Source organism: Pristis pectinata, chromosome 25, assembly GCF_009764475.1.
Source record: "Pristis pectinata isolate sPriPec2 chromosome 25, sPriPec2.1.pri, whole genome shotgun sequence".
Lineage (NCBI taxonomy): Eukaryota > Metazoa > Chordata > Chondrichthyes > Rhinopristiformes > Pristidae > Pristis > Pristis pectinata.
In genome coordinates, this window is record NC_067429.1 from 827,703 (window position 1) to 846,350 (window position 18,648).

The window sequence follows — 18,648 nt, forward strand, 5'->3', positions numbered from 1 at the left end:
CAGCTCAGCACCCCGTGCACCCCCTCAACACCCCCTCCCTCCACCACCAGCTCAGCACCCCGTGCACCTCCCCAACACCCCCTCCCTCCACCACCAGCTCAGCACCGCTTCCACCCCCTCACCACCCCCTCCCTCCACCACCAGCTCAGCACCCCGTGCACCCCCTCAACACCCCCTCCCTCCACCACCAGCTCAGCACCCCGTGCACCTCCCCAACATCCCCTCCCTCCACCACCAGCTCAGCACCCTGTCCACCCTCTCAACACCCCCTCCCTCCACCACCAGCTCAGCACCCTGTGCACCCTCAACACCCCCTCCCTCCACCACCAGCTCAGCACCCTGTGCACCCCCTCAACACCCCCTCCCTCCACCACCAGCTCAGCACCCTATCCACCCCCTCACCACCCCCTCCACCACCATCAGCACACAGTGGCTGCAGTGTGCACCACATACAAAATGCACAGTGGTTACTTACCCAGGCACCTCCCAAACCCATGACCTCTCTCATTAAGAATGACAAGGACACCAGGTGTTTGGGAACACCACTGCCACAGGTTTCCCCCTCCCCATCCTGACCTGGAAATATCTCACTGGTCCTTAATCATCACTGGGTCTAGGTCCTGGAACTCCCTCCCAACAGCACCGTGGGAGCACCTTCACCGAAGGGCTGCATCCATTCAAGAAACCAGCTCACCACCTTCTTGAGGGTGATTAGGGGAGGGCAATAAATGCCGGCATGCCAGTGACACCCAGATCCCAAAAACAATAAACTGGTTCTCCAGGGAAGTAACCTGGTGCCTACTCATTTTGGGCCCATGTATGACACCAGTTCCACCAGAGCTCACTGGTGGACGGGCAAGCTCTCGGGATGTATTAAGCCAGCCTCAACGTCTCCACCTCAGGACAAGTCATGAACGGAAGTAAAGGCAGCCCCAGTGACAGAGGCAGAGTCAGTGACAGTGGCTGCTAAACCTCAAATGTCAGTGCATCCGATCAGTGTATTATCCTGGGAACAGGCAATGTCCCTTGAAGCCAGTCTGAGCTGCCTGTCTCAACTGGCAGTCAGGACTTGAACTTATTTTTAATCAGACCCTCTCAATGTACTTTGTGTGTGTTTGTGTAGCTGGAGGCAATAGTGAATCACCACAGCCCTCACATGACCACTCATGACTTGGTCCTCTCCAGAGGAAACATTCAAATGATCCACCAACCTCAGCAATTGTGAAAGTGCCTCCATCTCCAGCTGATGCTGAGCTGTCCGCTTGACCCTGCTCTGTCCGCCGAGTGTCTGCCCATTCTACCTGCCTTGCCCAGGCACCTGGCTAACTCTGGTGCTGTGTGACCAAGAGTGAGATGGGGGACAGGACCATGCTTAACTGGATCTGCTGCTCTTGTTGTGGGGGAGATGAAGCTGAGGAGAAGACTCCAATCATCAGGTAAACATTGCTGTAAACTGATTATTTACAAGGTCTTCAGCTGAGAACTTGGTGTGTCACAGCCCAGAGCTTCAGTCCTGACAGGAGACTCAGCTCAAGGTGTGGTGGGCTCCCAGAGAGGGAGCTGGGCACATTGTGGTGGGGAGTGAAGATCGTGAGGTAGAGAGGGATGGGGATGGGCGGACAGGGTGGGGTTTGGGTGAGGTGGTGGGATCGAGGCAGGGAAGTAGATTTTCCTCGCGTGTGCCGGTGACGTGCTGGGAGGTAATTGGCTGCTGTAAATTACCCCTTGTGTCAGTGAGTGGCAGCTGATGGGCAGGTTGTGGGGCACAGGGAAGGAGTCGTGGAGATTCTCTCCTGGGGGCTGGTATGGACCCGGGGGGGGGGGGGGGTGTGTGGGGGAGAGCAGTCAGAGCAGTCATTGGGAACTGGGGTCTCCTGAGCCACCCCTCTCATCAAAATCCTTTCATTATCTTAAAGTCTGCACTTTGTACAGACGTGGGCAAACTCTCCAAATCAAATCAAACTTCCCCTTTAAACTTACTTTCATTTCTCTGCTGTTTTCCAATTTCGTCCCTTCACAGGTGAGTGTTGGGGTTGGTTGGATTTACTTCCAAACGTTAACCTGTAACTTTACGTGCTTTGTCTGTAGCCAAGACTCCCTGCTCTTTCCCTCTCCTTCCACAAGTAGCAACTCAGCCCCTGCTCGCTGAACTACCAGCTACCCACCCTGGACCCAACAATTACCCACTCTGTGGGCTTGCTGAGGTCTCCCTTCACACCCCTGATTTAAATTTTACCCGTCCTGAAGTTGTGTTTCCTGCCTCAGAGTCTGTTGAAATTCGGGCCACAGCCGCAGGGCCCAAGGCCAGCACACATGACGATTTCACCCCCTCTGGCTGTGGAGAAACATCCACGGGAAAACAAAATGCTGCAGATACTGGATATCTGAAATAAAATCAGAAAATGACGGGAACTCTGTGGATCAGGCAGCGTCTGTGGGGAGAGAAGTGTTTCGGCCATTTGTAGCCTGTGTGAGTGACCTTGCCTGCTCTCTCTGACAGCGAGACCTTGCTGTACTTTGCCCAGGAGGCTCAGCGAAGGCGATCAGAGCAAACCAACCTGTGGAGTGAACCCCACGACACCTCCCACACGGAGAGAGACGATGATCGGGAACTTTACAACCTGCTGCAGAAACGGTCCAGGACACGCAGAGGTTCCCAGGTCTGAACCCTTCAACCTTTCATTGAACCAGTTCGTTACAAATGAGCCCAGAATCTGATAAACCCCAAGTTCCAAAAATCTCAAGAACATAGAAGCATAGAACAGAGAACAGTACAGCACAGGAACAGGCCCTTTGGCCCACAGTGTCTGTGCTAACCATGATGCCCATGTAATCCCATCTGTCTGCACGTGGTCCGTATCCCTCCATTCCTGACCTGTTCATTGTCTGTCTAAATGCCTCAAACACCACTATCGTATCTGTTTCCACCCTCTCCCCTGGCAGCCCGTTCCAGGCACCCACCACTCTGTGTAAAACACTTGCTTCATAAATCTCCCTTATAGTTTCCCCTCTCACCTTAAATCTATGCCCTCTACTATTTGACATCTCCACCCTGAGAAACAAACTTTGACTATATACTCTATCTGTGCCTCTCATAATTTTATAAACCTCTATCAGGTCTCCCCTCAGCCTCCGACACTCCACAGAAAATTATTCGTTTGTCCAACCTTTCCTTGTACCAAATACTCTCTAATCCAGGCAGCATCCTGGTGAACCTCTCCTGCACCCTCTCCAAAGCCCCCACACCCTTCCTGTAATGGGGAAACCAGAACTGCACACAATAATCCAAGTGTGGCCTGACCAAAGGTTTATACAGCTGCAGCATGACTTCCTGACTTTGGTGCTCAGTGCCCCGACCCATGAAGACACGTGTGTTGTACAATTTGTTTACCACCCTATCAACTTTCAGAGAACTATGGACTTGCATCTCAAGATCCCTCAGTGCAGCAATGCTCAAAGTGCGACACCTCACTTGTCCGGATTAAACTCCATCTGCCAACTCTCCACCTACAATTCCAACTGATCTACATCCCGCTGTGTCCTTCAACAACCTTTCGCACTATCCACAACTCTGTCGATTTTTGTGTTGTCTGCAAACTTACCAGCACATTCACCTACACCTTCATCCAAATAACTTACATGCATCACAAACAGAGGACCCAGCACTATCCCTGCAGAACACCACTGGTCACAGACTTTCAGTCAGAATAACAGCTCTTCACCACTACCCTGTCTTCAATTCTGAATCTGCTTTTTGAGTTCTGGAGTAGGTTGCCATGATGATGTGATGCCATTGTTATCAACTTCCAAAGTTCAACGGATTCCGGTTCCTGCAGACTAAAGTGTGAGGTTGCTGTTTAGGGAGGGAGGGAGAGAGACAACAGGAGCCTGACACCAGGAGTGGGGAAAATGCTGGGATCAATAATGCAAATGTTGTGATATTGATTCCCAAGGCATTTTAAGAGGGGAGCCAGGGAAGGAGTGGGTCCTCTGATGGACCAAGTGGAGCTGGGGATGTGGGCGAGGTCATAAATTAATACTTCTCACGTGTGGTCACCAAAGAGAAGGACGTGGAGGGCGGTGAATTCAGGGAGAGGGATGTGAGCAGGTCAGTATTGGGTGAAGGTGTTAGATGTCATGGGACAAATAAGGGTGGATAAATCCCCAGGGCCAGATGATATCTGGGAAACGGGGGAGGAGATAGGTGGGACCTTGATGGAGATTTTTGCGCCTTCATTAGCCACAGGTGAGGCACCAGAAGACTGAAACATAACTAATGTTATTTCTTTATTTATATCAAGCAATTTCTTTTCAGAATAAACTCAGTGACTGAGTCCCCATACCCCTCTGGGGTAGAGACTTACAAAGGTTCACCTGATGAATAAAGAAATTACCCCTCTCGCTCCTAACTACCAACATTATCAGACTGACCCATCATTACAGACCCCGCAGCCTGTGCCTACCGTGGGCCCTCTGAGGGTCACCTCTCATTCTCACCCTCTCCCCATCTGACAGACTCACCACCCTAGGAACAGTCGGGTGACTCTTCACCGCACTCCCTCTGCACCAAGTACATCCCTTTGGCAAACCGCCTCAGTACTCCCAGTGTGGTCACAACATGCCCTGTATGGTCACGGTAAGACATCCTTGCTCATGTGTTCACATCCGCTTGCAATAAGGCCAAAAGAAGGACATCTTTTTCCTAACTGCCTGCAGCAGCCAGGTGTTGATGTTCAGTGACGGTGTACAAACACACCCAGGTGTTGGTGTTCAGTGACAGTGTACAGACACAGCCAGGTGTTGGCGTTCAGTGACGGTGTACAGACACAGCCAGGTGTTGGCGTTCAGTGACGGTGTACAGACACACCCAGGTGTTGGCGTTCAGTGACGGTGTACAGACACACCCAGGTGTTGGCGTTCAGTGACGGTGTACAGACACAGCCAGGTGTTGGCGTTCAGTGACAGTGTACAGACACACCCAGTTGTTGACGTTCAGTGACGGTGTACAGACACAGCCAGGTGTTGGCGTTCAGTGACGGTGTACAGACACACCCAGGTGTTGGCGTTCAGTGACGGTGTACAGACACAGCCAGGTGTTGATGTTCAGTGACGGTGTACAGACACAGCCAGGTGTTGACGTTCAGTGACAGTGTACAGACACAGCCAGGTGTTGGCGTTCAGTGACAGTGTACAAACACACCTAGGCCCCTGTGAACATCAACATTCTCCGGTTTCTCACTATTTAATGTTCTCAGGTTCCTGCTTGTTCGACAAGCGAACAACCTCACACTGTTCCTCGCGCTCTCCCCTTGTCACGTCACTGTCCACTCACACAGCTCATGATATCCCCTCACCGCCTCATCACTGTGCCCATCCCCACTTGGTTTTGTGTCATTGGTAGCTTGGTCCCCTCACCCCCCAATGTAGATGGTGAATAGCCAGATCAATCTGTCTGGAACCCCCAGTCACAACTTCCCAGCCAGAGAAGGACTCATTTGTTCCCACTCCTTGTTAACCAGCTCTCACTCCACAAGGAAAACACCCCTCCACCACCACTCTCATCTCCTATCACCAAGCCAATCTCAATCCCATGTGCCTTACCCAGCCAACCATGCAGGACCTCGTTAAATGCCTTACTGCAGTCCACAACATTGCTAGAGTGGACACCATCTACTGCCCTGCCTTCACCTTTGCTACTTCCTCAAAAAACTCCGGTTAGTGAGCCGGGTTCCTGATGACCCCCTGCCTTTCCAAATATAACTATCTCTCCACATTTTCTCCAGTAGAGTCCCTCCACTGACAGAGGGCTCTCCAGCCTGTTGTTACTTAGCTGATCCCTTCCTGGGTGTTAAGGGAATTGAGGGATCATGGATCAGGCAGACACTGAGGCAGATGATCTTTCTGAAAGGCAGAACTAGCTCAAGGGGTGGAATGGCCTTGTGATGCTCAGAGACCTTCCACCTGTTCTCGCCCTGGAGGCATGGTTTATCCCGCTCATCTTTACCACAGCGAGGTCCCCAGGAAGGGCTCAGTTCGTGGGGGCAGAGGGGGAGGGGTGCTGGGGAGACAGAACCAGGTGGGGAGAGGCCAGTGTCCACAGTGAAATGACCAAAGGACGTGGTTCAGTGACCCCACAGGTCAGGGTTCATTCAGGTGGTGACCCCCACGGGTCAGGGTTCAGGCAGTGATCCCATGGGGTTAGAGTTAAGGCAGTGACCCCCGTGGGTCAGGTTTCAGGAGGTGACCCCGTGGGTAAGGGCTCTGATGGTGACCTTGTGAGTCAGGGTTCAAGCAGAGACCCCGTGGGTCAGGGTTCAGGCAGTGACCCTGTGGGTCAGGGTTCAGGCAGCGACCCCCGCAGTTCAGTGCTGGGGTGGGTGGTGCTACCAGTAATCACTTGTCTCCTCTGTCCAAGGGTTACCGTCGGCTGAGCCTGGACATTGAGGCGGTTCGGCAGGAGCGGAGGGACGTGCTGGGGAAGTGGAAGGTCATCCTGCAGAGTCTGGGTAGGAAAATGTGCTCCCTCAGCCTCTCCCTCGCCTCTGTCACCCCCTCCTCTCCCCCCTCACACTTCCCTCATCTCTCACCCACCCTCTGCCTCTCTCACCCCTGCTCCTCCCCCTCCCTTCCCCCTCCTCTATCCTCTCACACTTCCCTCATCTCTCACCCCTCCTCCCCCTTCCCGCTCCCTCACCCCCTCCTCTCCCCCTCACACTTCCCTCATCTCTCACCCACCCTCTGCCTCTCTCACCCCCTGCTCCCCCTCCCCCTTTATGCCCCTCCTCCCTTCCCCCTCCTCCCTCACCATCCCCATTACCCATCACCACACTTTCAATCCCTCTCACCCACTCCCCCACCCGTAGCCCCTGCCCCCCCCCCCCCCCCCCCGCCGATGTGGGGAGGTTGAGCTGAGCCTCTGTTGTCCTGCAGGGTTTGCAGCGGAGGCGGACTCCCTGCTGACGGTCACCTCCACCACCACCTACAGCAGCCTCCGCAGCGCTCCGCACGCCAAGCATCTGCTCGACACATTGGCTCAGGAGACCAACATCTTCGACAGCAAGATGCCTGCTGAGAGGTACATCTATGTGCTGGTGAGTGTGACAGGGAGGGGCCGGGGGAGGGGAGGGGAGGGGAAATGGGGAGGGGGAAGCAACAGTGGCAGTGCCTCTGGCACAAAGTCCGGCCCGGTGGCTCAGAAGGGTAGTGAAGGAGAGAGGAGGGCACTAGTGATAGGGGACTCTATAGTTAGGGGGTCAGACAGGTGATTCTGTGGACATGAGTGAGAATCCCGGATGGTATGTTGCCTCCCAGGTGCCAGGGTCCAGGATGTCTCTGATCGGGTCCACAGCATTCTTGTGCGGGAGGGAAAGCAGCCAGAAGTCGTGGTACATGTTGGTACCAATGACGTAGGTATGAAGGGGGATGAGGTCCTGAAAAGGGAGTTTAGGGAGCTAGACAGAAGGCTGAAGAACAGGACCTCAAGGGTAGCAATGTCAGGATTGCTGCCAGTGCGACATGACAGTGAAGGTAAGAATAGGAGCAGATGGCAGATGAATGTGTGGCTGAGGAGTTGGTGCAGGGGGCAAGGTTTTAGATTTTTGGATCATTGGGATCCCTTCTGGGGAAGGTGGGACGTACAGATTGGATGGGTTACACCTGAATTCAAGGGGGATGAACATCCTTGCAGGCAGGTTTGCTAGTGTGGTTCGGGAGGGTTTTAACTAGTTTGCGAGGGGGATGGGAACCGGAGGGATAGGTCAGTGGAAGAAGTGCATGGAGTAAAGTCAGATCTAACATATAGAGAGGCTTTGAGGAAGGAGAAGCGAGTATAGGGTATAAAAGTAGTGAGGTGGATGGGCTAAAGTGCATTTACTTAAATGCAAGAAGCATCAGGAATAAGGGGGATGAACTGAGAGCTTGGATAAATTCGTGGAACTATGATAATGTGGGTCTTGCAGAGACTTGGCTGTCACCAGGGCAGGAATGGATACTGAACATTCCTGGATTTCAGTGTTTTAAAAGGGATAGGTAGGGGGGGAGAAGAGGAGACGGGGTGGCGTTACTGGTCAGGGACACTGTTACAGCTGCAGAAAGGGTGGATAATGTAGCAGGATCCTCTCTAGAGTCAGTATGGGTGGAAGTTAGGAATAAGAAAGGAGCAGTTACTCTACTGGGAGTATTCTATAGGCCCCCTGGTAGCAGCGAGGATACTGAGGAGCAGATCAGGAGGCAGATTTTGGAAAGATGCAAAAATAACAGGGTTGTTATCACGGGAGACTTCAACTTCCCAAATATTGATTGGCACCTGCTTAGTGCCAAAGGTTTAGACGGGAAAGAGTTTGTAAAGTGTGTCCAGGACAGAATCCTGTCACAGTATGTTGACAGGCCGACTAGAGGGAATGCCATATTAGATCTAGTATTAGGTAATGAACCGGGTCAGGTGACAGATCTCTCAGTGGGTGAGCATTTGGGGGACAGTGACCACCGCTCCCTAACCCTTAGCATTGTCATGGACAAGAATAGGAGCAAAGAGGACAGGTAAATATTTAATTGGGGAAGGGCAAATTATGAGGCTATAAGGCTAGAACTTGCAAGTGTGAATTGGGATGACATTTTTGAAGGGAAATGTACTATGGAGATGTGGTTGTTGTTCAGGGATCTCTTGCAGGATGTTCAGGATAAATTTATCCCGGTGAGGCAGAGAAAGAATGGCAGGGTGAAGGAACCATGGGTGATAAGAGAGGTGGAACATCTAGTTAGGAGGAAGAAGGCAGCATACATAAGGTGTAGGCAGCAAGGATCAGATAGGTCTCTTGAGGAATATAGGGTAGCAAGGAAGGAACTTAAGAAGGGGCTGAGGAGAGCAAGAAGGGGACATGAAAAGGCCTTGGCGAGTAGGGCTAAGAAAAACCCCAAGGCATTTTTCACTTATGTGAAGAGCAGAAGGATGATGAGAGTAAAGGTAGGACCGATTAGAGACAAAGGTGGGAAGATGTGCCTGGAAGCTGTGTAAGTGGGTGAGGTCCTCAATGAATACTTCTCTTCAGTATTCACCAAGGAGAGGGGCCTTGATGATGCTGAGGACAGTGTTGGTAAGGTTAATGTTCTAGAGCATGTTGATATCAAGAAAGAGGATGTGTGGTAGCTGTTAGAAAATATTAGGACAGATAAGTCCCCGGGGTCTGATGGAATATTCCCCAGGCTGCTCTGCAAGGCGAGGGAGGAGATTGCTGAACCATTGGCTAGGACCTTTGAGTCCTCGTTGTCCACGAGAATGGTACCAGAGGATTGGAGGGTGGCAAATGTTGTCCCCTTATTCAAAAAAGGTAGTAGGGATAGTCCAGGGAATTATAGACCAGTGAGCCTTATGCCTGTGGTGGGCAAGCTGTTGGAAAGGATTCTTAGAGATAGGATCTATGAGCATTTAGAGAATCTTGGTCTGATTGGGGACAGCCAGCAAGGCTTTGTGAAGGGAAGATTGTGTCTCACAAGCCTGAGAGTGTTCTTTGAGGAGGTGACCAGGAAGATTGATGAGGGTAGTGTAGTAGATGTGGTCTACATGGATTTTAGTAAGGCGTTTGACAAGGTTCCACATGGTAGGCTTCTTCAGAAGGTCAGAGGGCATGGGATCCAGGGAAGCTTGGCCATGTGGATTCAGAATTGGCTTGCCTGTAGAAAGCAGAGGGTTGTGGTGGAGGGAGTGCATTCATATTGGAGGGCTGTGACTAGTGGTGTCCCACAAGGATCGGTTCTGGGACCTCTGCTTTTCATGATACTTATCAAAGACTTGGATGAGGGGGTAGAAGGGTGGATCAGGAAGTTTGCAGACGACACAAAGGTTGGTGTTGTTGTGGATAGTGTGGAGGACTGTCGAAGATTGCAGAGGGACATTGATAGGATGCAGAGCCGGGCTGAGAAGTGGCAGATGGAGTTCAGTCTGGAGAAGTGTGAGGTGGTACACTTTGGAAGGACAAACTCCAAGGCAGAGTAAAAAGTTAATGGCAGGATTCTGGGCAGTGTAGAGGAGCAGAGGGATCTGGGGGTCAATATCCACAGATCCCTGAAAGTTGCCTCACAGGTGGATAGGGTAGTTAAGAAAGCTTATGGGATGTTAGCTTTCATAAGTCGTGGTTTCGAGTTTAAGAGCCGCGAAGTGATGATGCAGCTTTACAAAACTCTGGTTAGACCACACTTAGAGTACTGTGTCCAGTTCTGGTCACCTCATTATAGGAAGGATGTGGAGGTGTTGGAGAGGGTGCAGAGGAGATTTACCAGGATGCTGCCTGGTTTAGAGAGTATGGATTATGAGGAGAGACTAAAGGAGCTAGGGCTTTACTCATTGGAGAGGAGGGAGATGAGGGGAGACATGATAGAGGTATATAAGATATTAAGAGAAATAGATAGACGGCCAGTGCCTCTTTCCCAGGGCACCAATGGTCAATACAAGAGGGCATGGCTTTAAAGTAATGGGTGGGAAGTTCAAGGGAGTTATCAGAGGAAGGTTTTTTACCCAGAGAGTGGTTGGTGCATGGAATGCGCTGCCTGGGGTGGTGGTGGGGGCTGATACATTGGTCAAGTTCAAGAGATTGTTAGATAAGCATATGGAGGAATTTAAAATAGGGGGATATGTGGAAGGGGTTAGATAGTCTTAGGTGAGGTTTAAAGATCGGCACAACATTGTGGGCCAAAGGGCCTGCATTGTGCTGTAGTGTTCTATGTTATATGAAATGGGGAGGGGGAGCGAGGGGTGGGGACACTGTTGGGATCTGGGTTGATGGGGGACGGGGATGTGTGCGGGACGAGGGGTGTGCGCGGTGACGGGGGGCGTGGGGGGCGTGAGGGCTGGGCTGGAAGCCGAGTGACGGTCTCCTGCTGTCCCCAGGACCGCCTCATCACCCTGGATGCGGCGCAGGACTTCGTGGCCAAGGCCCGCAGTTACTTCCCCCGCGACCCCGGGCCGGAGCCGGAGACGGAGCCGCCGGCAGACGCGGCCGCCGTGCTGGTGAAGAAAAGCGAGATGAGCTTGGTGACGGACGAGGAGTTGGAGGAGCTGGATGAGGAAGCCGTTCTCTCCCGGTCCCTGGAACTCTGACCCAACCCGGACTGGAACTGTTGCAGTGAATGTCGGAGCTTCGGGCGGTCCGTCCCGGACCGGGGGCCGGGGACGGGGGACCGGGGGCCGCCGCACAGACTCACCATGTCACGGGTTGTGTGCGCCATAAATGTCGGTGCCGGTGACCGGGACCCACTCACTGCCGCCGTCCTGTTGTTGCGGAGCCTCCCACAGTGCGGCGCTCCCTCACTACCGCCCCTCCCACAGTGCGGCGCTCCCTCACTACGGCCCCTCCCACAGGGCGGCGCTCCCTCACTACCGCCCCTCCCACAGTGCGGCGCTCCCTCACTACCGCCCCTCCCACAGTGCGGCGCTCCCTCACTACCGCCCCTCCCACAGTGCGGCGCTCCCTCACTACCGCCCCTCCCACAGTGCGGCGCTCCCTCACTACGGCCCCTCCCACAGTGCGGCGCTCCCTCACTACGGCCCCTCCCACAGTGCGGCGCTCCCGCCCCACCTACAGAGGCGCTCCCCCAGTACCAACCCACGGCAAACCGCCCTCCCAGTGCGGCGCTCCCTCAGTACTGCCCCCCACAGTGACGCTCTCTCAACATAAGAAAATAGCAGCAGGAGTAGGCCACGGCCCGTCAAGCCTGCCGCACCATTGAATGTGACCACGGCTGATGTGTCCCCTGTCTGTGTCCCCGCTACCCGTCGTCCTGTCCCTGATCTTTCAAAAATGTATCTACTCCACCTTAAATGCTGGGAATGATCCGCCCCTCCCCAACTCTGGGCAGGGAATTGCAGGGGCTAATTTCTACATATTTCAGTAATAAATGACCGTCCGGTTATCCTGAATCCGTGTCCCCTTGTTTGTGGCTCCCACTCGTGAAAACATCTTCGTGTTGGAAACTCCAGAAATATACCCCCATCGCAGCTGGTGTCTCCTGTCAGGACAATCGTCTCATTCCAGGATGAAAAACTCTCTGATGCTGGAGGAACTCTGCAGGCCGGACAGCATCGATGGAGAGAAGCAGGCGGTCAGGACCCTTCTAAAGGTTCAAGTCCCGAAACGTTGACCGCCTGCGTTTCTCCACAGATGCTGCCGGGCCTGCTGAGATCCTCCATAATCTGCAGTCCTTCGTTTCTCCAGTCTCATCCCGGGAATTGGCCTGGTCAATCTCCTTTGGACTACATCTGCTCACGGGTGCGTCGTACTCCAGGTGTGGCCTCACCAGCACCCTGTACAACGGGACAAGAGAGGTCTACAGCACAGAGATGGCAGTCTCTCTCCATTTAGATAATAACCTGCCTTTTAGAACAGAACGGCACAGGCGCTTCGGCCCACCATGTCTGTGTTGAACCATCTCTTCTGCCTGCACATTCCCCGCGTATTCATGTATCTGCCTATTGTAAACCCCTCTGCCCCCACCCCGGGCAGCCCGTTCCAGGCACCCACCGCTCTCCGCGTAAAACACTTGCCTGCACATCTCCTTTGAATTTTCCCCTCTCACAAATGCGTGTCCTCTAGTGTTAGACATCTCCACCCTGGGAAAAAGATACCAGCTGTCTACTCTGTGGATGCCTCTCATAATTTAATAAACCTTTCAGGTCTCCCCTCAGCCTCCGCTGCTCCAGAGAAAATAACCGCAGTTTGTCCGACTTCTCCTTCTAGCTCATGCCCTCCAATCCAGGCAGCGTCCTGGTGAACCTCCCCACACCCTCCTGTAATGGGGGCGACCAGAACTGCACTGAATACCCCAAGTGCGGCCTGACCAAAGTTTCTTCCACCGGCAACGTTCCGCTTTCGGCAGAGATGAGCGAACACGTTGCATTCCGCCCGCAGTCTGTGGAGGTCATGTTGCAGGATCGCAATGTTCTCACCACAACTCGTCCTTCCACGATGCTTATGTCAAACAGGACTGGATCCTCGCACCCCTCCGACCGGAACACCCCCGTGCGGTGACCAGCGGCCCAGGCGCTCCCTCAGCACCGCACCTCGGACAGCGCAGGGCCCCGTCAGCACTGCACCTCCTCTACTGCGGCGCTCCCTCAGTACAGCGCGCTCCCTCGGCAACGCCCCGCTGATGGCGTGGAGCGCACTACCCGTTTAACTGCCATTTAATCAGTGCGGCGCTCCCTCTTTCCTGCCCCTCCGACAGTGCGGCGCTCCCTCATTCCTGCCCCGCCGACAGTGCTGTGCTCCCTCTGTGTGTCAGCGCTGCCCCTCGGCGCTCCCCCACCCTGGCGGGCGTCCCCTGGGTGTGTGTGTGCCTGCGGGCGCTGACAGCCGGAATGCGGCGGGAACGTCACCAATTCCACTGCGAGTTGTCAGCGGGGATTTAGCGGTGATAACACAGCCCCAAAATAGCGGCTGCGGACTACATAAAGGGGCGGCCGCCGCCCTAGCGCTCAGTGACCCGGGCACCCACCCAGCGTCGGGCAACTCACAGGTCGCGGGCAGGATGAAACTGGCGCCTGAAGCCACTCTCACCGCCTCCGTGAACGAGGAGAACATCCGGAGAGAATCTTACTCGGCAGAGTGGCAGGACTTGATCCTCAGAACTCTGCCTCAGGACCGGTGAGGGCCACAGGGACAGAACCAGCAGCGGCCCGGCCGGCGGGTCCTCCGGACAGGGCGGCGGGGGGGGGGGGGGTCATGGAGAAGTGGGGTGGAGAGGGGGGAGAGGGAGGGGAGAGGGAGGGACGGAGAGAGACAGCGAGAGGGGGAGGGAGGGGGAGAGGAAGGGGTGAGGGGGTGAGGGAGGGAGAAGGAAAGTCAAGGAAAGATTTAAAGAAAGACACAGAAAGGGAAAATGCGTTAACCATAGAGAGGGAATGGGAGAGAGTCACAGAGACGGCAAGAACCGGTCACAGAGAAGGAAATAGTGAGAGTCACAGAGTGGAGGGAGAGACACAGTCAAAGAGAGAGTCAGGACTTACACAGGGAGAGAGAGAGAGACGAAGGAGTCACAGGAAGAGAAAGGTTCATCCAGAGAGAGAGAGAGAGAGAGAGAGAGAGAGAGAGAGAATTACACAGAGAACGACAGAGACGAGAGAGAAAGAAAAAGACCTGCGAGGGAGAGGAGGAGTGCGGGGGTCTCAGCCTGGGGTGGGGGGTCGGGGTGGGGTGGGGTGTGGTGTGGAGGGGAGGAGTGCGGGGGTCTCTCCCTGGGGTGGGGGGTCGGGGTGGGGTGTGAAGGGGAGGGGAAGGGTGCCGGGTTCTCTCTCTGAGGTGGGAGGGTCGGGGTGGGGTGGGGTGTGGAGGGGAGGGGAGGAGTGCGGGGGTCTCTCCCTGGGGTGGGGTGTGGAGGGGTGGGGTGTGGAGGGGAGGGGGGGTGCCGGTGTCTCTCCCAGGGTGGGGGGTCGGCGAGGGGTGCCGGGGTGTCTCCCCGGGGTGGGGAGGGTCGGGGTGGGGTGTGGAGGGGAGGGGTGCCGGGGTCTCTCCCCTCCTGACCTGCCTCTCCCCGGCCCCAGGTGCTGCCTGTCCGAGGTGAACAGATCCCGGCGGGAAAGCTACAACAGGAAGCAGCGGGTGAGTTACCTGGTGCAGCGGGCTCCGGACCAGCGGCTGTGGATGGGTCTCCTGGGGCAGGAGCTGAGCGAGTACCGTCTGCCCCTCCCCATCTTCACCCCCACCCAGATCGGCGGCACGGCGGAGCGGCCCGAGGCTGAGGCAGCGCTGGAGCGGGCGCAGAGCCCGGGCGGAGTGTGCCCGGACAAGCGGGAGATCTCGGCCATCACCAAGGACCTGCCACCGCTGATGCAGCCGGTCAGCCTGGCGGGCAAGAAGCCGGAGCTGGCCCGCCGCTCGCTCTCCAGGTCCATGTCCCAGGAGGCACAGAGGGGCTGAGCGGACTGGGCGTGCCCCGGGCGGACGGTGCAAGGACTGGGCATGTGGAGGAGGGAACGGCGGTGGGCAGGAGGGTGGGGGTGAGGCAGCGAGGTGCGGGAGGTGGGGGCTTCGGCTGGTGAGCCAGTGTTCAACGTACGGGGGCTGGATGCGTTCACTGTCGATGTTTGATGATTTATTTTTGTAATTGGTCGAGCAGACGTGTGTTATTTCTAATAAACTTTAGTGACTTTGCATAGCGTCCTGTCCCGTCCTCTCTGACCCGGAGAAACGTTGAAATCTGAGATCAAAGAACGCGCTGGAAACACTCGGCGGGTCGGGCAGCGTCTGTGGAGGGAGACAGCCAGTGTCCTAGTGCGAGAGCCGCGGACAACTGATGGGGAAGCCGAGCCAGTGCGTCTCAGGCGGGGTGCAGCGCGAGGCCGCTCGGCCCACTTAGCTGGTGCTGTCCGGTCAGTCCTGCCCCTGGCGGTGGCTCCGGCCCTGACCCAGCACAGTCACGGGCTCCGGATACCCCCTCCCACCTCGACTGCTGCGAGCCCAGTCTGTGCACGTCCCCGGAACCGTGTCAGCGGGCCGGCCGCTCTGCCGCTGCGGTCAGTCGGCATCGGACAGGGCGCTGAGGTCCGGGACACGCGGGCCTGTCCCAGGCGGAGGGTGCGCTCGCTGGGGCATCGGAGACGGCGGCGTGTAGAGTCCCGAGGGGCGCGGATAGCCTGTCCTCATCCTCCTCAACAGGCACCCCGCTGCCGCGACTGGCGGCTTCGGCAGAGTTTGAAATAATCATCAGGTTTGGGGAAAACTGACTCTGGTGGGTCCTGACCCTCGGGACCAAACACTGGCCGTCTCCGGCGGCACCCACGGATTCCACCTTCAGTGATTACTGTGAAGCTTCATCAAACCCCGTCAATCGGCCTGACAACGTTGTATCGCATCACGGCTCCCGTTCCCTCTCAGAGTCATGTTATTAGTGGAATTGGGAATGTGACGATTGGTCCCCGCAGGACGACTGCGAATCGCTGCACAAAGGATCAATCCCCTGGCACCCACTAGTTACAGTCTCCCGGTCTGAGAAGGGCTGGTTTATTCCACAGAAAGATCCTAACCGGATGCATCACAGCCTGGAACGGCAGCTGCTCCCCCCGGGACCGCAAGAAATTGCAGAGAGTTGTGGACACAGCTCAGCGCGTCACGGACACCAGCCTCCCCTCCATGGACTCTGTCTACACTTCTCGCTGCCTCGGTACAGCAGCCAACATAATCAAAGCCCCCACCCACCCCGGACATTCTCTCTTCTCTCCCCTCCCATCGGGCAGAAGATACAAAAGCCTGAAAGCACGTACCACCAGGCTCAAGGACAGCTCCTATCCCGCTGCTGTAAGACTATCGAACGGTCCCCAGTACAGTTAGATGGACTCTTGACCTCACAATCTACCTCGTTATGGCCTTGCACCTTATTGTCTGCCTGCCCTGCACTTTCTCTGTAACTGTGACACTTTACTCTGTGGTATGGTATTGTTTCCCATTCTAATGATGTTTTGGAATGATCTGTACGGACGGCACGCAAAGTGTTTCACTGTACATGTGCATGTGACAATAATAAGCCAATAACTTGCCCCTTTTCCCATCTGTGAAGCAGTTCCCAGCCCACCAGACTACCTTACCCCAGTCCCTCGGTCACCAGCCTCTTGCTGGGATCTTATCAAAAGCCTCTGAGGAACAGCGGCAACAATTTCTTGTTCGTAAATCAGAAATACACGGGAAACAGGTCGTCCGAATGTCAAATCGGGAGATCACAATGAACGATAAGGTGGCAGAAAGGTTAAGGCGAGAGGCAGGAGCCCGAGGTAGCCGCTGTAATTCCCGGCCGCAGTCAGTCTCTCGGTGACCCCGGGAGACACATTTCACGGAGAGTTTCCTCCTCAGAGTTCTTTCCTCAGCGGGTAACAGGGAAAGGTTTGCTCAGCGTGTCGGGCAGCGTCTGTGGAGGGTGAGGTGACATCCTCTGTTCCAGGCGCTGTCCGACCCAGAAGAGAAATATTTCCTGTGGACCCTTCCCGTGTCGCCGACCCCCTGCCCCCGACCCCTGCCCCTGACCCCTACCCCCTGCCCCTGACCCCCTGTCCCCGACCCGCACTCGGAGCTCTTGCCGCGACCTTGCTGTGCCCGTGGCAGCGGTTCGCAGGGCGGGGATTGTCAACAGATGGGCGATCGGACACCGCTTGGGACCTGACCAGCACATTCTGCCGGCCGCTGGTGACTCGTCGCTGCTGCAAGGAATTCATTCCGTCCCGTAGGGGTGGGGGGGGGCACGAAGGTCACGGTTGGGGGTAGGTTCACCACATCCGCCCCTGTCTCTGACCCCCCGTCCCCGACCCCCTGCCTCCGACCCCCTGTCCCCGACCCCCTGCCCCCGACCCCCTGTCCCCGACCCCCAGCGGTGTGGCAGCCGGGGTCTGTCCCGGTTGCAACCACCGACCTGGGACCTGAGCTCGATCCTCGCTGAGCCGGGACACGAACCGCACGGTTCCGTGACCCAGAGACACAGGAGACGCTGGAACCTGGAGCCACGCACACACGGTCCGGAGAAACTCAGCGCGTCGGGCAACTTCTGCCCTCTTCCTCTCCAGTCCCGATGAAGGGTCTCGGCCCGAAACGTCGACTGTTTATTTCCCTCCATGGATGCTGCCTGACCTGCTGAGTTCCTCCAGCGCTCTGTGTGTGTTGCTCGGTGAACCAGAGCCCTGTCGTCAGGCGAGGAGTCGCCCTGTTTACCCACTCTGGCCTGTCTGTGACTCCAGAAAACGACGGGATTGCCCCTGACCTCTGCCGCTGTGCTCCCCACCTCCAGGGCCGAGGGGATGGCAGTATGTGCCGGTATCCTCTGTGTCCTGTGACTTACTGACCACTCTGGACACCCGTGGACAGTGACTGCGGCTCAGAGCTCAGGCAACGCTGCCTTGGTATTGCCATTGGTTTATTATTGTCACTTGTACCGAGGTCCAGTGAAAAACTTGTTTCCTTGTCTTTGGGGTTTGGTGCAGAGACGGTCCGCTGGGTTAATTCCTGGGTTGGGGGGGGGGGGGTGCGATAACTGCTGCCAGCTCACCGTTCCCGGTGCCCCCTCCTCCCGCAGCCCACGGTGGGTGTGGCTCGCTGATCTCCCAGTGCCAAACCACCGGACCCTGCACACCGCCCGGCGCGGGCACTGTCCATCGCCGGCTGGGCGGTCCTGATGCAGGCTCTCGACCAGAAACGTCGACAATTCCCTTGCCCTCACAGACGCTGCTCGACCCGCTGGGTCCCTGCACCAGGCTGTGTGTTGCCGGCTACGGGTGACTTGCTTCTGATGGGTTCGGTAGTCGGAACTGTGGAGACAGGGAGAGTGATCATGGACCACGCTTCAGAGTAGGAGGATTGGAGACGATACCCCATAACCTCAGTGGCCGATTTCCACTAATTTAAACCCAACATCAGGTGTCCGGATCATGGGATGTGATGTCCCAGGACAATCTGGCAAAGTCCCATCAGCACAGAGAGGGCCCGCCAAAGGTCCGGCGCCGGGATAATTACAACATTCCACGCACCATCCAAGTTTCCAGCGAGAATGGAGCCAGGCTTTTAATCATGTTCTGGAAACTTCTGAAGCATGTGCTTAACTGATGGAGCGGAGAGTCTCCGCGGGGATTCGGATTTATCTGCGCGTCTGTTGTAGTGCAAGGCGACGGAGCGCCAGATCACA

At 55.8% G+C, this 18,648-nt stretch overlaps 2 protein-coding genes across 2 annotated transcripts; both read left to right on the forward strand.

The window, feature by feature from the left end:
• Positions 1-1,353: 1,353 nt before the first annotated feature.
• On the forward strand, positions 1,354-11,092 carry mreg (melanoregulin). The gene is made up of 5 exons (XM_052038366.1): positions 1,354-1,436; positions 2,501-2,660; positions 6,416-6,506; positions 6,931-7,091; positions 10,883-11,092. The coding sequence occupies exons 1-5, from the start codon at positions 1,354-1,356 to the stop codon at positions 11,090-11,092; spliced, it is 705 nt and encodes a 234-aa protein (XP_051894326.1).
• A 2,218-nt stretch (positions 11,093-13,310) lies between these two features.
• Positions 13,311-15,035, forward strand: LOC127583047 (telethonin-like). Its single transcript, XM_052038765.1, has 2 exons — positions 13,311-13,634; positions 14,531-15,035. The coding sequence occupies exons 1-2, from the start codon at positions 13,519-13,521 to the stop codon at positions 14,904-14,906; spliced, it is 492 nt and encodes a 163-aa protein (XP_051894725.1). The 5' UTR covers positions 13,311-13,518; the 3' UTR covers positions 14,907-15,035.
• Positions 15,036-18,648: the final 3,613 nt, after the last annotated feature.